Source organism: Psammomys obesus, unplaced genomic scaffold (genome assembly GCF_907164565.1).
Source record: "Psammomys obesus unplaced genomic scaffold, mPsaObe1.curated_primary_1811, whole genome shotgun sequence".
In the NCBI taxonomy this organism is placed as follows: domain Eukaryota; kingdom Metazoa; phylum Chordata; class Mammalia; order Rodentia; family Muridae; genus Psammomys; species Psammomys obesus.
Window position 1 is genome coordinate 28,769,258 of NW_026596095.1, and position 17,972 is coordinate 28,787,229.

A 17,972-nucleotide genomic window follows, 5' to 3' on the forward strand; every position below is an offset into this window, starting at 1 on the left:
TAGATTTCCAATGCTGAAAAGAAAAAAGGGTCATTTCAAGTCGCTGCCAGCTTTAAAAGCTATCAGTCTGCCATTGAAAGCATGAATTCCTGTCACTGAGAAAAGATATCATGAAATTGGCTGGTGTACATAAAGGGCAGGGTTCAAATACTCAGAAGGAAAGGTTGCGAAAATGCAAATCTGCTGTGAATCATGAATGTGTAACATAAAACATTAAGGATTAGAAATACTATTCTGATCCGGGTTACAAATTCTTCTACAGGGTCTCCAATAAAACCCCACAGCAAATTAGAGTCAGCATTTTGAAAGCAGTGTTCATATAATGAAGAGCATTGGGATGTTTGAGAGATGCTGTCAATATGGACTTGATTGATGGGAAAGTTAAACTACAGGGAAGGGTGGTATTTGTTAAAGAGGGCATTTTCCAACAGTAGATTCATGTAAACTGCCAGTGTAATTCAAGACTGGCACACAAGAGTGTGGGTAATTGCTGGCAACCCCTGGCAGATAAAATGCTGAGTTATTTCCACATGTAAACCATGTGGCTCCGTGTCTTAGGACAGAGGAAAGGCTTCTCAAATTTTAGAACACAAAACCTATAGATTTGAAAATTCCCACCCCTCTGGCTCCCCAAGTTTTATAAGTTGTTCTAGACTATCTGAAGCATCAATTTAACTACCTCTTTTACAGTGAGGAGACTGCAGCTCTGTTTGCTGAATATTTATGATGGGTCTAAAAACAAAGGTGTAACCGTCAAACTGAGGCAACAAAACTTTCATTTTATCTATGTTGTTTTAATAATCAGGTTCTGTCACCTTCTCCAGTCCAATCCAAGCATGTTTCATGTCACCAAAGCAACAGGCAACATTTATAAGAATATATATATATATATATATATATTAGAATATATATATTAGAATATATATATTAGAAATAACCCCCTGTGATAGCACCTTGTACTAGCCAAATGCTTATCCGACTCCTGATCATTGACCAAGACCTTTATCTCATACAGTACATCGGGGCCCTATAGCTTATTCCAGTAATGAGAAGCAATGGGAAGATCTAACAAGGGCCCACAAGAAGTTCAGGATTCTGGGAGATAGTAATGTGTCTGTATTAAAAGCTGGACATTGCATTGCTTCTGCCCCGAATCTGGGCTCCTGAAAGCACACCTTTCTGATCCAACAGGCTTCCTCCTTACATTTGTTTTCCTGTATTTGCATAGTCCCCATCCATTCTCACACTAATTTAAGAGGAAGAGAGGAGAGTGTGCAGGAAGTAATTTTATGATTTGGAATGGTACTTAAGGAAACATCTTGGTTGAATCCACATACAGATTAAAATCATACCAGATGTTTCTGAAAGTGTTTATGGTTTTTTTTGTTGTTGTTGTTGTTGTTCGTTTGTTTGCTTTTGAACTATCAGTCAATTAAAAAACCCTTCTAAACTTTTTCACCTGCAAAAAAAAATAGTAATAAAGTTTTTATTTCCAATGGTTTGGGATGTTTTGGTCTCTAGTTTCTTTAAATGCCTAGCAATAAATCATTCGTTATGCTGCCCAATTATAAGATAGATTAGTGGGTGGATTGATGCACAGTGAGAAAGAAAAAGAAATCGGTGATAATTTTCCACTGAAAAGCCACAGTCATTTTATATAGCTTTTGAAATAGACTTGAAATTAACCCATAAAAAAAAATGGCAATAAATGTCTGAAAAAATTACCACGATACGGATGTGTTCTACGGAAAGTTTCTAGAAGCAGTTGGCCTGATGTTGCATTCTCTTTCCAGCTGCTCCTGACTCGGATGATGTTGCTCTGTATGTAGGGATTGTGATAGCTGTGACTGTTTGTCTTGCAATCACTGTTGTGGTGGCCCTGTTCGTGTATCGGAAGAACCACCGTGACTTTGAGTCTGACATCATTGACTCCTCAGCACTCAATGGAGGCTTTCAGCCTGTGAACATCAAGAGTGCCAGACAAGGTCAGTAGGCTTTCCACCCTTTGAGTTATACATGGGAGTGAGCAATATACCCCATAGCTTCTGATTCAATGGCATTTGTGTCATTCAATTGAGTCAGAACAAAAGCTGAGTGAAGGCAGAGGTTTTGGCTGGCTTTATTTGTCATAGGAATAAAATAATTCTATATAATAAGTCAGAGTAGATGAGATGCACAGATCATTTCTGGTTTGTTTTTCTGACAGGTACTTCTGGCCTGCTTTTTAACTTCTATTTGAAAGAATGAGTACACTGGTTCAATGATTTTCTGCTCCCTTTTCCCTTTCTCATAATGCTTTTAATGCGGTGATGTACAGATAGATCCAAATTTAGCATATGCAAGCGAAACCATTACCAAATTGTCACTCAGGAGCTCTTATTGTTCTTTCTAATCTGTTGAAACGGTCAAATATCCTAAGTATCATGATTAGACCTCAAGGCAAAATACAGAAGGAGCAAGGTTACCCACTGACGGCCCATATCACAGTGTACACTGACACTATCTTGCGCTATTTTCCAGAGCTTTTGATCCCCCCATCTGTACTATTAGCCAAGCAGCATTGCCTTGGCTTAAAGCTGTGAAGAGGATTCTTGCTAATCTAGCTTGGTCTGAATGGAGAATGCAAACAGAATTCCTTTCTCTTTCTGACTCAGATCTCCTGGCAGTGCCCCCAGACCTCACCTCAGCTGCAGCCATGTACAGAGGACCAGTGTATGCTCTGCACGACGTCTCAGACAAAATCCCAATGACCAATTCTCCAATTCTGGACCCACTACCAAACTTGAAAATCAAAGTGTATAATACCTCAGGTGCTGTCACTCCCCAGGATGACCTCTCTGAGTTCACATCCAAGCTGTCGCCACAGATGACCCAATCCTTACTAGAGAATGAGGCCCTTAACCTGAAGAATCAGAGTCTTGCAAGACAGACTGACCCATCCTGCACAGCCTTTGGCACCTTCAACTCCCTTGGAGGTCACCTCATCATCCCTAACTCAGGTAATTCCTAAAAGTTTAAGTGACAAAGATGCAGCTTGAAAACATATTGGAGTCTCTAAAATCTTAACTCTGTCCTTATTGAACTTGAAATGTTAGATATCATCTACCTCAATTTTCCATTCAGTAGCTCTCAAACATTAAAATCTATACAACCATTTACCATCATCCAACCAACTCTGAATTCAGTTCCCCTGGAAAGAACCTTCTGCTGAGGTGTAATTCAGAACTGGCACTAACCATCTTGAAGGCACAATAGACCCGGGAACCCTCATGGTAGTCCCTGTACTTCAAAACAAACGAATTAGAAAATGCAATCAGTTGGTCCAGTGCGTTGTTTTCAAGGAAGCCATATTTCAGAAAATTATTTCTTAAATAATCAGAAATACAACAATAGATACAAATATAAAAACCTTCATTTATTAATTATTCAGTGTATCATTCAACAAGAGAATATCTTTTAGGTATTTCTTCTAGTCAATGATATATTGATCTACAATCTCAGCATCATTCAGTGTCCATTTGTAGTTTTACTTATGTTTAAGTTTGTTATATAGTTTATGTCTAAAGAATGAAAAGCACAACAGTCTTCCATAAGAACGTAAGTCAGTGGCTTCCAGTGTTGAAAGCTGGTGCTCATTTCTAGTAGTACTGATGGACTTGCAGCTGTAGGTCATTAGATAGCTAGTAACTATTTTCAGAGCACAGCCTAACGTTTCTGGAAAAGACTGTGAATATTATTCAATAAAATAGCAAAAATAATTTCACCAACCTATTGTGTTAATGTCATATAAATTAAGTATTATACCCACAACCGTATATATATATATATATAATTCCCACCAAGACTTTGGAACTAGGTCCTGCAGGTGATCCTGACACCAGCTCAAATTGCTTCAACCTTGTCAGAAGCCCAGTTCTCACACAGTTCATACCAAAAATCCCTCTCACAGGCACCATCAGCAACAATAAAGTGTTGCAGCTAAGTGAGATGTTGCTGCTCGTTTTCTAAAGTTTTACGTAATACATTCTTCCCATCTCTAACCCTGCTGTGCAATAACACTGAGGCTCACCAGATATTTCAGGAAAAAGCAAAACAACTTTTCTGATATGGCTGAGGTTAGCATTTCCCTGACTTTGAATTTCATGGGGAACTTTTTTTTTTATCAAAAACAATGCATCATTGCAGCTGTTTAAAATTTTAATAGCAGTTTTTGGTTTCCCCTCAATTTACAAGAAAAACAACAGTGGGACCATCTGTCTATTCCTTAAATAAAACACGAACTTTCAAAATGACATCACTCTCTTTAAGTAATTCCATAAAAGTTCAGAGGGAGCTATGGTGAAAAGCAATGCCATCAAGAAGGGAGGGCAACTACAGACCTTTACATGTCCTTTGGGAAAACTTAAAGACTAGTGCTACATGGGCACAAAATCTCATTCCCTTTTTACTAACTGCAAAGGCATTCTAGAAGTTTCTGTTTGCTTCATAAGTCTTATACAGTACTTCTCTCTTTTACTATTCAGGAGTAAGCTTGCTGATTCCCGCTGGGGCCATTCCCCAAGGAAGAGTCTATGAAATGTATGTGACCGTGCACAGGAAAGAAAATATGAGGTAAGTATGTTTTTTTTTTTTTCTGATACATTTTTTATCAATCTCTAACTTGGAGGAGAACTGCAAAGTAGAAACCACAGACCAAATATATTTTTGTCTTGAGTGACATACATTTGACTCTAGACCTATAAAAAACAAAAAAGTCAAAGTTTACTCCTCCTTTAGTTTGGAGCTTCAGATGGCGCATACCTTGAATGTGGATGAAATGTTAGAGATCTTTTCTATGAGTAGACACGTGGTTCTTTAGCAGAAAAATATGGCCAAAAACATGATTCATAGATTGTCTAAAGAGATGTGTGGATTTTCAGAGATAGGCTGGTTTCCAGTGACTTGGGTCAAGAATCTCATTATTGGGGAACTAAAGGTCACAAAAGTGGATATCCTTTAATGCCCCTCCCACCTCAGCCTAGAACAACCCATGTTGATTCTTTCCTTTGTAATTCTCCTCCAGCCCATTGGACTCATCAATCTTCCTATGCTTAGCTTTTATAATTAGACCTTTCAAAATGAGCCTAGTGTTGATTAAAACCAGACTGTATCCAAAGGTTCTATCTTGAATTTGAATGCATCATATTCATCAATATGAAGCTATTTTAAGTAAAAAATACTAAGAACAGGTTAGATGTCTTAAATTCAGTTTTAAGTTTAGCTTCTGACATAGCAGAGATGGTCTTTCTTGATTAGTTCCCACATAATGTGTTCTCTGTCTCTCTCTCAATCTTTCTCTCTCTTTCTTTCTCTCTCCCTCTCTATCTGTGTGTGTGTGTGTGTGTGTGTGTGTGTGTGTGTGTGTGTGTGTGTAGAAGCCTGGATGATTAATTCTTTCAAAATCACATTGAGATCTTAAAGCAAAAGATGTTTTGAAAATGGAGGTGCTCACTGAATATGTAGCATCACTGGCCTTGGGGAAAAGCATCCTTGGGCCTGGCTCTGAGCAGAGTGGTGACAAATGCAGGCCAGGAGACCATCCTCATGGGTGTCATCCCTAACTCTTATCCTCATCCTCAGGAAGCCAGCTCTTTTGAGTACTTGAGTAGCTGAAAAGCTCTTTTGTTGTGCACCCAGGTGGAGACATAGGTATTTATAACAGTGACCCAGAACATTTTTTCCTCTGGTAGTATCCTTTCAACTACACAAGCAATAGCCAGACTAAAAAGTAAAAAAAAAAAAAAGGCAATGAGTCCTTGAGCATCATTCCATGCCTTAAATTCAAGCCACAGGGGAAAAAAAATCATTAAAAGATTTGCATATATCAAAAATGTTTTTCATCACTAATGCAGAGCAACATTCATAGGCCCTTAGGGCTCCCTATTTGGGAGCAAGAAAAGTCATTAACAAACTCCAAGATTGATTTATTTCATTTTATTTTCTCTTGTCCTAAGCCAAAGTGAGCATTCAACTGACACTGACAACTAAGGCCTTTGATGCTCTGGGCAGTGCCTTTGACAGAAGTGAGAAGTGCTTGTACATTTTTGCCACAATGACGTGCACTGTTCATATCCTCCTTTATTCACCCAATTACCATGATCGCCAACTAAGGCCTAGACCATATTGGCTCACTGCCATGCCACGTTTTGATATGTCCTTCCTCACTCTCAACTAGTTTTCCCTTCAATCTTTGGGGGTATCTGAGTCAGAGCAGTGATTATCCATTTTGGATGGGGGGGAAGAAAATAGAATATTGATAAGGTCAAGCACCTCTTCCTTATGGTTCCAGAAGCCTTTAACTTTAAATAAAAGACACTAAAAGATACTGGGGGGAGGATTGCTCTATTGAATTTGGTTTTCATCAAGAAAGTTATACATATGGAAAATTCTCAAGATCTTTTTTTAATTTTTTATACAATATATTTTGAAAATATTGTTTTCCCTCCCCAACTCCTCCCTCACATTCATATAGCACATTTATATTTTCACGGTTGTTACATACATTTGTCTTTAAAAAAAAAAAAAAACTGAGCACTGGGGGCCCTGAACCAAGGACAACGCATGGAGAGGACCTCAAACCCATGCACAGCTGTAGCCCATGGCAGCTCAGTCTCCAAGTGGGTTCCCTAGTAATGAGAACAAGGATTGTTTCTGACATGAACTCAGTGGCTGGCTCTTTGATCACCTCCCCCTGAGGGGTGCAGCCTTACGAGGCCACAGAGGAAGACACACAGCCAGTCCTGATAAGACCTGATAGGCTAGGGTCAACTAGAAGGAGAGGATGACCTCCCCTATCAGAAAGCTCAAGATCTTAAAAGAAAAAAAGTGCAGGAAGTGGGAAGGGAAATAGCTCAGCATGTAAGGTGTTTGCCACAAAAGCATGAAGTCCTGATTTTGATACCCAGCACCTACATAGAGGCACAGCAGCACACACCCATAATCCTAGCATTAAGAAGCTAGAGACAAGAGAATCCCAGGGGCTTGCCAGCAAACCAGTTTAAATAGCCTGAGTAGCTCTAGTTTAAGTGAGAGATTCTGTCTCAGAAAATATAAGATGTAGAGCAGTTGAGGGAGATATCTGAAGTTCACTTTTAGCCTCCGCACATGAATACATACAACCCCCAAAAGAAAATACATGCCAGAGACTATGAATCAAGGATAAAACACAAGATGACCCCTCAAATAAATGAGGAGACTTCACACCACTAATTTTCTGCTACATCACACTGTGTGTTTTCTCTGCAGAATCACGGTGGAAGTGTATTTCAGAATGAGCATCAATGTGAACTATTGCTGACGTTCATTCTGCAGACTCTTATGTGTGCTTCCGTCTTAGAGAAACTGTTATGATGAATATCAGTTTATGATGAATATCAGTTTAAAGGTGACGGAACTTAAACCTCGGGGAATCAAGTCTCAACAAGAGGTCTTACACAGTCACTGAGCAGGGCTAAGCACAACCCAAGTTCATGTGAGCCCAGAGCTCTTTTGCTTTCCAAGGGACATCCTTCCCATGTACACCGCTCCAAAACCCCCTCCTCCACCTTCTCACCACCATACATTTGCCTACACTTGCCAATGCTCAGTGAAGACCTTCACGATCTTCACGCAGTTCAGATGAAAATTGTCGGAGAAGTCGGGGCAAGGAGATCAGGAGATAAGTGACACCTGAAGGCATTTGGGGCAGAACCGGGAACACTCTTTTTCTCCATTTCTTTTTTTCTTTCTGTCTGATTCCTTTCATTGCATCCAGAACTGGCTGTTTCCAGCTGGATGGCACCCAGCTGGTCATCTGCTGATGGGAGTTGTCTGAAGGGAGGCGTGAACTTAATTACATGTGGCATAGTGAATGTGACAAACGGGCCCCGTCATTACTGAATGTTCTCTATGCAGAGCACAGGCTGGCAGATGCTTGGCCTAAATGAGCCAGAGACAGAACAAACCATGTCTGACCAAAGAAGGTGAAGAGTTGCGAGGCTGACTTTGCAGGGATTTCTTCCTCCCCTACTTTGCACGGCTCTGGAAAAACTACAAAGCCTCAGTTTTCCCCATGAATACAATTTCTATGGCTCATGTAGGAATGTGGTCCTTTCTGTCTTGTTTCTATAATGATTTTTTTTTTTTAAATCTCATTGAGACCAAAAGGCCATTCTTTATCAGGTCTTGTGGGCAAAATAGTTTGAGATCTGAAAGTTAAATTTTCTTTTTTTTTCCCCCTGTATCCTATACTGCCTCATAGTTTCTTCAATCAAAAGGACTACAGTTCAGAAATTCCAAGTGTGAAAATGAATAGGACTCTCTATGTAAACTGTGGAGAGCCACAGGAAGTTTATGGACAGCTTAATGACACAGGACTAACACTTCTTTTTAAAGAGTGGCGTGCTGACTGCTGGTGTGACCTGCTGGAAGAGGGAGCAGTAGGTCTTCCTGAAGGTTCTGGGTTGGGCTGCAGACAGGTGAGAGAGGAGCGTGGCAGGCCTGAAGACAGGGGAGTAAAAAGTGAAAATTACTACAGAGCAAAAAAGTTTTGTTTTGTTTTGTTTTGTTTTTAACTAGCCAGAAATGTTGCGGGGGAGGTGTGTAGAATATGTTGAAGACAGAATGGTGGGAGGTATTAGGGGTGGGGGCAATGGGAAAATTCCCATTCTGGTTTATTTTTAATGAAACTAAACATGAAAGGATAAGGTGGGCACATGGTTTATATCTGACCCAGGGGTAATATATGATAGCTCTTCACTGAAAATACTTTGAACTAAAGGATAACTATGTATAAGGTATCCTTGTAAGCCATGATGTAAGAGAATCTCCTTTTTTTTTCTTCTTTTGTTTTTATTGGGACAGGGTTTCCCTGTGTAGCCTTGGACTGTGTCCTGGACTGGCTTTTTTGACCAGGCTGGCTTCAAACTCACAGAGTTCTACTTGCCTTTGCCTCCCTGAGTGCTAGGATTATGGGAGTGCACCAACCCACCTGTCTGGTATAAGAGAATCCTAAAAATCAAAATTAAAGAGGTGTTTGACAGTGGTGATGCTAAAATTGAAATGCAAATAATAATAAGGAAGAACCGTTTTTAAAACTACTAAGTTTGTCAACTATAGTATGTTGGTGGTCTTTAGCATTCTTCTCTTGGTAAAATCTATGTGACTAGTCTAAAGTATGAATTCGTGATGAGGTAATGAAAAGACCATATATATCCATATGTACCATAAAATGTGTAGTGATGTATAGATAAAGTCAGGTGGGCAGTAGGAATATAAGTTAATGGCATAATGAATTTCCTGGGATAGATAATAAATTGACTATTTCATTGCTTCCAGGGAGAAAGGTAGCCAGATGCATGATACATGTCTGAAACTTTAGCGCTCACAACACTGAGACCAGAAATTTACGAGTTCAAGGCCAGCACAAGCTATAGCGAAAATCTGTCTCAATAAACATGAAGAAGGAAAAAAGAAAAAAAAAAGGCTTCACTAAGCTTTCATATCCGCAGAAACAATATAGCTAGAAGTAGTCCATCTCTTTTCTCTCTGCTTCCTCATAAAGAACACATTTTGAGTCACTAAGATCCTGAGATAAAAGCGGCAATGAGTTTAAAGACTGTTTGTATTAACGACTCCCAAGGGAAGCAGACTGTAGTGGTACGAAGTTTACACTCAGTAAAATAATTCCACAAGGATTCAGCCCAGAGCACAGTGCATAGTTGTTCTTACTTAATCTAGGGACAGACTCTGTCTGTCTGGGAAAATGGCAACATGCCCTTCAGAATGGCTTTCATTTGTTTATTTTTTTTCCTCAATTGAGCTTTTGACAGGAAGCAAGTTGGATATTCCCTGTCAGGAACCCCAGAGTGCAAACATTTCAAATTGCCTGTTATGTGGGAAGGCATGTGCTTTAAAAGACACCTGAGCCTGGCATGTGATTGTCACCCTGAGGGACCAGACAGAAAGGCTTGCATTCACAGAAGGCACAGAGGTAGATGAAGGCAGATTCTTCTCGGATAGTCCCTAAGCTCATGGCCAGCCAGTCTATGTGGACCAGTGGGAAAGAAGAGAAACGATTTGCTTGTGAGATCTCGTGGTGCCGATCATTGGCCCTGCATCCTCCGGAAAGGGGTCATGTGATCACCTTACCTTGCAGATGTGCATGGGCAGCTAAAGCTGCTGCTCACAGGATCATTTTCCCATGATGCTCTTCTGCGTGGTCTTCTCTCTGATAAAAGCCACCAGCAGCTGAAAGCAAATCTCTCCAACAGAAAACCAGCTTCTCCTCCTCATGAACTTTGTCCTAGGAACATTGGGACCTGAGGAGTTATTAACCTGATTTTAATCTTGTTAGGTTTTTCTTTGTGTGTTTGTTTTTGGAACACTTCAAAAATTTTGATCTCAGACTTTACTGAGCTTCTACCTAACTCCTGTTCCTGTAGGTAATTTTTGTTCTGTGTTCACTTCCCTGTCGTCTGCAATTAATATATAGAGACCGTTTGCTTGAGTAACTCAGATAGCTCGTTGGACATACAAAACCATAGGTGAGGCTTACATTTAGTTTCTACTATTTGGCTTGGTATGCTTTGAAAACCCTTCATTTATGTAAGTAATGGCTGTGTGAATGTAGACACTTCTGGCCCTTGGTTTAATATAGTTAATGTTTACCTAAGTCTCTCTTTTCATACGTGATGGAAGCTGCTTCCTTCATCGTAGAAACGTACAAGAGTGTTACTTCTTTGTTTTTCACCCCATTATGGATTCCACTCCATCTTCATCACTTCCCTATTCATTACAGTTTCGCACCTCACTGAGTTAATAAATTCTTTTGACACTCACTTGCCATTCGCTTCCCCTCCTCCCACCACCGTTCATTTGGTCTCCCTCCTCCAAGAGCAGTGTCCATCACTACTCATGCCACGGGTGTGCTCAGACAGTGTCCAGCTGACAATTTTCCAACCCAGCAGGAGGATTCCTCTCCCGTATGTTCATGGGCAGTGAGAGGAAGCCCCTCCTTCCCTTCTTCAAGCACAGGCTGCTGACACCAGCCTGAGAGACAGACCTCCACTCTCCACTAGGGCCACTTGAGATGGGTCCCCTCGAGGTCCCTCCTTGTACAGCCGATTGATCACCTCTCAGGGTGCACTCGCAAGTTAAAGGTAGGTATAAGCCCCAGGGACACAACCATTAAAGGCGTATTTCTCTCCTGGTAGGAAAAGTGGTATTAGGCCACAGTAAAGTCACTGCCAAAGGCAGATAATGGAATATTAATCATGACAAAATGAAAGCAAAGCTTCACATATGTTATACAGGGGTCAGGGAGTTTAGACAAAAGAAGACAAAATGTGTTAAGAGAAAATAAAAACCAAAGTGGTAAAAAGGATAGTATTGAAGTCTCAAGCTATTGCCAGAAACCTTATGATTCCAAATATAAGTACGTCCTCCCGGTGCCTGGGAGGTTGTAGACTTAATAAAGGAAACATGTTATGCAGGATATTAAAGGACTGGAAGTAATCAAAGCTTGTTTGAGGCTTCCTCGTGGGAGAATGAAAGGACAGGACAGAAGTTGGTGTGATCCTGGGAAGGAGGGAAGGAGGGAGGGTCAGGATTCTTAAGGACAATGGAGATCAAACTGTAAGCTTTGGGGACAGTGTTAACCGACAACTGTGAAGGCTTTAATGTCTGGCCTCACTTATGAGCTATCATGTGAGCTGTCACTGTTGTGTCAGTACTGATAGAAGGCACAAGTTTTTAGGTCAGAAAGCTCATCAGTCACAACGATGGCCTGTTCTAGAGCATCATTGATTTTGTATTAGTCTCCCGAGCTGAAGTTCAGGAGTATTTCAGAGAGGATCAGGTGATAGCTACACAGTTTTAGTAAAGGACCACAAAACACGAAGACGCTCTTTTTTTAAATAAGACGTAGTCCTACATATCATTCCCTTCAGAGGTAGACATCTTTATCTTCCAGGGAAACTGCAGACAAGCATCATAATAAATCTGTAAAGAATTATCTCCTAACAATGTTAAAAACAATAACAGCTGCATCATTCATTCATCTCTGTTCATTTATGCAGCATTAGATGAGGGTAGGGCATTGATATTTACCAACTCTAGACAATGTGATAAATAATACATAAACCATAGGTAACAATAAGAGACAAATCAATTTCAGGTAGTCACTGCTATTATAGAAGAGTTTGATGTGTCCTTTTAAATGTCCACATGAGTAAGACAGAAGGATGTGCCTGAGATGTGCATTTTAATGGGTTTATATTTGGTTGAGCTAAATAACCTGGAGGTATTGATGTCTGAAGAGAGAGAGGCTGCAAGTGGTGACCTTGGAAAGTTCATATTCTTGTCTTATTCTTGTGTTACAATGTCGGCAGTAATTATAATGAACACAAAAATGGAAGACATATCCAATCATGAAGGTCAGTAGACTATGGGAGATAAACAACATTTGGAGAAATGACATAGCATTAAGAACTGTGTACTGGCCCTTTCTGTCTTCTCTACCCTGGGAGCAGCTCTCCTGCCTTGGCCCCTCACCCCTGAAAGTGTTTGCCTGCTCTCTTCCCATTCCTTGATCAGGAGCCTCTCTCAAATGCTGAGTCGTCCCCTCTCCACTGTGGAGTTGAAGTGACCACGGGTGCCAAGAGATGGGGGCCTCAGCAGCTTGGCAGTCCAGAAGCCTCTGACCTCACTCATCTCTAGTTGCTGCTTCCAAGCCAGCACCATTTCAAGGGACATAGACATAGCCACCAAGTTCTTTCAGGCTGGGGCTGCTACAGTTGGCATAGCTGGCTCTGGGGCTGGGACTGGGACTGTTTTATGGGGCCTCATCATTGGCTATGCCAGGAACCCTTCCCTGAAACAACAGCTCTTATCCTATGTGATTCTGGGATTTGCCCTCTCAGATGCTATGGGGCTCTTTTGCCTAATGTTGGCCCTTCTCATCTTCTTTGCCATGTGAAGCAGTGGTCTCCAATTCCACCTCCCATAGTTCTGTTGTGTCCCCTCTGCCCTGTTTGCACCTGTTCCTGTACGTCCCCAGGAAGTCTTGGGGAAGAGCTTGGCTCAGGATTTGACAGAGAAGACAAAAAAATACTATATTAATAAGATGGGAAAAAAGAAGAACTGTATACCGTATCTACTAAGCAAAATTTAAAACACAAATATGTCTAGATGCGAAAGCCACTTACCAGCGCAAGATTATATATAGCCTAAGAACACTTATGATAGGAATATTTGAGGGCTTAGCTTTAAAAAATTACTTGGCTTCCAGTGGCTCTCCTGCCTACTTTTTTAAAAGATTATTAATAATAATATTGCCATCCTCCCCTCTTAACTGGAGCCTGATACATAATATTTGTAAGTTATTACTTGACTGACAATAATCCAATGCAATGATTTTGTGATGTGTGACTATATATACATAAACATTAAACAAAATAACAGTCCTCATGTGCTCTACACATAAGGTTTGGATTGATTTCAGGATTCCCAATTCAATGAACACCATCACTGACAACTTCCTTACGAACTTGAAGAAAAAAACATAAGGAGAGAGACAGATGACATTGACAAAAATGGAGAATGAAGATATAAAATGATTTCCAAATACATGATAGAAATCAGGCTAGTTAGCAGGTCAAGGACATGTGGAAAGAAACGTCTAGAAGGCAGATCATGGTCAATGTAGCAGATTATAATGTGAGTTGATAATGAATGAATGATGTTGCAGTAACTGGTCTCTAACTTTGGATATGTCTAAGACACTAATCACATGTCAGTTGTGTAGTAATTAGCCCCTTGTCCTGGGTGGGGAGAAATCCTAAAATTTCATGGGCCTGTAACTTTTGTAGCCATGCTCTCTGGCAGTGAGTCAGTGTGAGAAGTCTTGAGAAGCTCACTTTTAGTCTAATCACAGAACAGCAACTGTGAGCTGTAAGACAGTTAAACAACCTCAAGAACTTTGGAATGACTTCCTCACATACTAATTGGCAGCTTGGAGTAATTAGTTCGTTTGCTTGTTGTTTAGTCATGTAAATGAAACAGATTGACAGTTTAGGAAAGAAAGAAAAGAATGGAAAGGAAGAAAGGAAGCAAGGAAGAATAGTTTGCATCTTTGAGTCCCTTACGACCAGATTTTTTTGTGTATGAAATACATAAGTGATGTGATCTCATTTTAACTTGCTATAGAAGTTCCTTTCTATATTCTTTCTGCTCACATTTGAAAGAATGAATTTGCTATACCAGCCTGAATTATGCCTGAAAGTCATTTGGACTAAGTTTAGCTCTAGGGTGTCCTCATTCTGAAGTGAGTTTTTTGAAATATTTTTCAAGTTAGGCCCTGAAAACACAAAAGTATTTAAAACGCTGTGAGACCAGTGGTGAGAGTTATCAGAAAAGCTGGTTATGTAACTTCATAAGAATTCTGTTCTTTCTCATTCCATCCTGAAAGTATCAGAGCACGAATTTAGAGGAAGCTACCCAAGGCAGTCTTATGTCTGAGGATGGTGATCAAAGACACGCTGGCAAAGAGATGCTCTGCTGTCAGAAAAACCTCCAGTCTTACAAGATGAAAGCCTGTCTATAGAGAACATGGCATCCATTTATTTCTGTCTTACTGCCCAATACCCACCCCTACCCAAGTGTTATGAGGAAGAGATTTGCACTGTTTGTCCAGCTTTAGATCTCAGGGATGACACAGTGCCTTAATACTATGGAAATGTCACTGGTATGGTTCTCTGCTCTCCCTGCAGACCTCCCATGGAAGACTCACAGACCCTCCTGACCCCTGTGGTGAGCTGTGGGCCTCCTGGAGCTCTCTTGACGCGCCCTGTCATCCTCACTCTGCATCACTGCGCAGACCCAAACACCGAGGACTGGAAGATCCAGCTTAAAAACCAAGCAGTACAGGGACAATGGGAGGTGAGTGAACATCTGTGGGAGAACTGGGTCTCCCATGTCCATCACTGAGGCAAGTAAGGGAGACCTTTATTTCTAAAGCAAAGCATGATGGCCTTCAGCTCACGCTCAAAATGAAAGACAGAAGACCAGCACCTACTTCTCTATCGTCTGCCTGGTGGGCAAAAGGAAGGGGATGTTCAAGATCAGCACACAGATAGAAGGATGATCAGATGTCCTAGGAACCCCACTGTGAGGAGTACAGGCACCACATGTTGGGAAAAGAGGGAAGGAGGGATCATCGGAACTTACATCAGAACTCTTCATTTAGCATCTGTCTCTCAAGAATATCTTTATCAAATACTTATGTAAATGATAGTATAAATGTATATTTATATAAAATTTACATATGCAAAATGTGAAGTTACAATATAATCACTTGTGGTATTTTTAGCAAAGAAAGTATAAAGACATACATGAAAGCTTAAGGCTATAATAGTTTAGAAAAAAAAAAAAAACTGCCTTAGTAGCAAAGCATGGTATTCTGGGATTAACTAGATTTTCTTCTTTCTACAAACATTGGCTACACTTGACCATACCAGGGAATCATGTCTTATCAGAGCACATCTAGGACTGAGTTTGGGGTTACGCATTAACTAGAGTCTTTAAACAGACTTAAATGGTCCTCTCTTAATTATTTGCAAGATTCTTTGCTGAATGCCTTTTCCATTTCTGGGGCTAACTGATGCTAATAATGATAGAATGGTGAGCTCAAGAGTCCAGTAAAGTACGAGGAATATTTTCGTGCAAACTCTTACAACAGGCTTGGCCTATGGTGTCCACTGTTGGCCACAGATATTCTAAACTCTGCGTCCAGGTCCTCCTTTCTCCAGTGTCCTGGGGCCTGGAATAAACTTAAAGGCCTTGAGCTGCCTTTTCTCATCAGCATAAGATTCAATCATATTCACTTCAAAATATCATTTCCTTGAGTTTATTAAAACAGAGCTCATCATATCTCAGATGATGCCATAAAGCCTAACCAATAAGCTATCACCTGAGGTGGCAACTTCTTTCATGTCTTTATCCAGACCTGGAGACTAAATCTCATTCACTCACTTTTTTGAGTAGTCCACAACCCACCATGCCTTAGACTCACTGGGGCACAATAGAAAGCCTGGTAGAAGTGACTCCTGCTCCATGGAAACAAAATGACCTAATTCAGAGACTGAATCATGTTCATGCCTGTGTTTTATTTCCTACCCATCATTCTCAATCTGAATTACTTAAAAAGTTGGGAGACCACATAAAAATCAGAATGTGTAGTTGTCTGCGGTAAATCATGGCTCTGCTGGCCATGAGCCTGCCGTCCCATTGGATGAGCTCAGGGGGCACTGAATGCATAACCCAGCCGCATGCTGTATCTGTTCAGTCTCCAGCACGTCTTATCACCTTCCACCCTACCTCCTGCCCTGGGAGCATGTGGAATGTTGACCCTTGCCCTACCAACCTGATTCTCCCTTTTTGTTAGTATATAAATTAAGCCTTTTAGTTACATGGCAGTAGACCAAAACATGGCATGGTTGAATTAGCAATTATTTTTTTTACAAAAATCATCACTTCCACTTATTTCTTACTGAATATTTTTACGTCTAAAATAATGAACTAGTTAATGGAATACGTAAGTAGCAGAGAAGTGTGTAAAAAGACAGTGTGTACCTGCCAGAGCTCACCTTGTGCCGATTCTGAGAGCTGGGGTTACATAGAGAAAAGTATACTATTCTGAGAAATCACTGTAATACGATTTTGGAAAAGAAAGCGCAGTAGTATTGTATAATGTCTTAATTCCTCTAATTATTTTTAGATGTCAATTCTTGGGGAAAGGTTGACATGCTATGGTGATACCTCAATACTTTGCACTTTTAGATTAAATAAAAGATTGTAAGATTAAATTGTAAAATTCTCAGACACAGTTAATAAGCTTAGTTATACTGAAATAAAAGGAATGATTTACTATTGTCTTCTGGGTTTTCATACAGATTCGAGGATAGTATGTCAGTACTCACATCAGCAGTGACAATGAGACAGAGAGCTGGTGCTGGAGAATGAAAACAGATACCACAAAGTTTGTGAAAGTTGAACCAGAAGTCAGGGACATATTCCCATTTTATCCACCCCCATCCATGGTGCCTGGCACATGTCCTTGGTAGCTTAGCCATGTGTCCTTCCCTCTCGTTCGCAGGATGTGGTGGTGGTTGGAGAGGAAAACTTCACAACCCCCTGTTACATTCAGCTGGATGCAGAGGCTTGTCACATCCTCACCGAGAACCTTAGCACCTATGCCCTGGTGGGACAGTCCACCACCAAAGCAGCTGCCAAGCGCCTGAAACTGGCCATCTTTGGGCCACTCTGCTGTTCTTCCCTGGAGTACAGCATCAGAGTCTACTGCCTGGACGACACACAGGATGCCCTGAAGGTGAGTGTCTTGCACCTGATCCACCCTCGTCACCCTCACCTGGACTCTCAGGTCTGGAGTGGCCTTAAACACCTGGAGGTGTGGCTCTGGGCAGGTGTGCAGACACGTGCATTGCGTCCCAGAGGAGGCAGTTACACAGATCTATCTCAGAGGCCACGCTGATAGATAAGCTATTTTCTCGGTGCTGATTCCTCCCAGGGGCTACTTTTGTTTATCTTACTTGAGCTCTTTTAATGAAAAATGTAGAATAATTTGGCAACGAAGCCTGTGGATGGTAAATAATCTGCTTCCATGTTTATCTCAGCTGCTTTCTTCCTATAAAAGAAATTGGCGTAATTGCTCACACTGTATGTTCCTCTTGTGTGCTACTTCATTTATATGCTTTCCCATTCTTTTTACGAGGGCTGTGAGGGAGAGGGTTAGCATTTGACAACAGGCTGCTGCTTTGCAGAATAAATGAGCTTAATTCCTGGTATGATTATTGCCATTCGTTTTATCCCATTTGAAGCTTTAAGGGATATAGTAAGTGCCTTTGAAGAAGTTATGATCTAGAAGGAGGAATAAAGGA

At 40.8% G+C, this 17,972-nt stretch overlaps 1 protein-coding gene and 1 pseudogene across 1 annotated transcript in view; both read left to right on the forward strand.

The window, feature by feature from the left end:
• Positions 1 to 17,972, forward strand: part of Unc5c (unc-5 netrin receptor C) — a 307,297-nt gene that overhangs the window by 262,804 nt on the left and 26,521 nt on the right. Inside the window, exons 8-12 of the mRNA XM_055628168.1 lie at positions 1,794 to 1,985; positions 2,655 to 2,999; positions 4,524 to 4,611; positions 14,787 to 14,955; positions 17,171 to 17,404. Coding sequence (XP_055484143.1) covers positions 1,794 to 1,985; positions 2,655 to 2,999; positions 4,524 to 4,611; positions 14,787 to 14,955; positions 17,171 to 17,404 — 1,028 coding nt within the window. The remainder of the gene's footprint in view (positions 1 to 1,793; positions 1,986 to 2,654; positions 3,000 to 4,523; positions 4,612 to 14,786; positions 14,956 to 17,170; positions 17,405 to 17,972) is intronic.
• Positions 12,447 to 12,994, forward strand: LOC129691861 (ATP synthase F(0) complex subunit C2, mitochondrial-like; annotated as a pseudogene).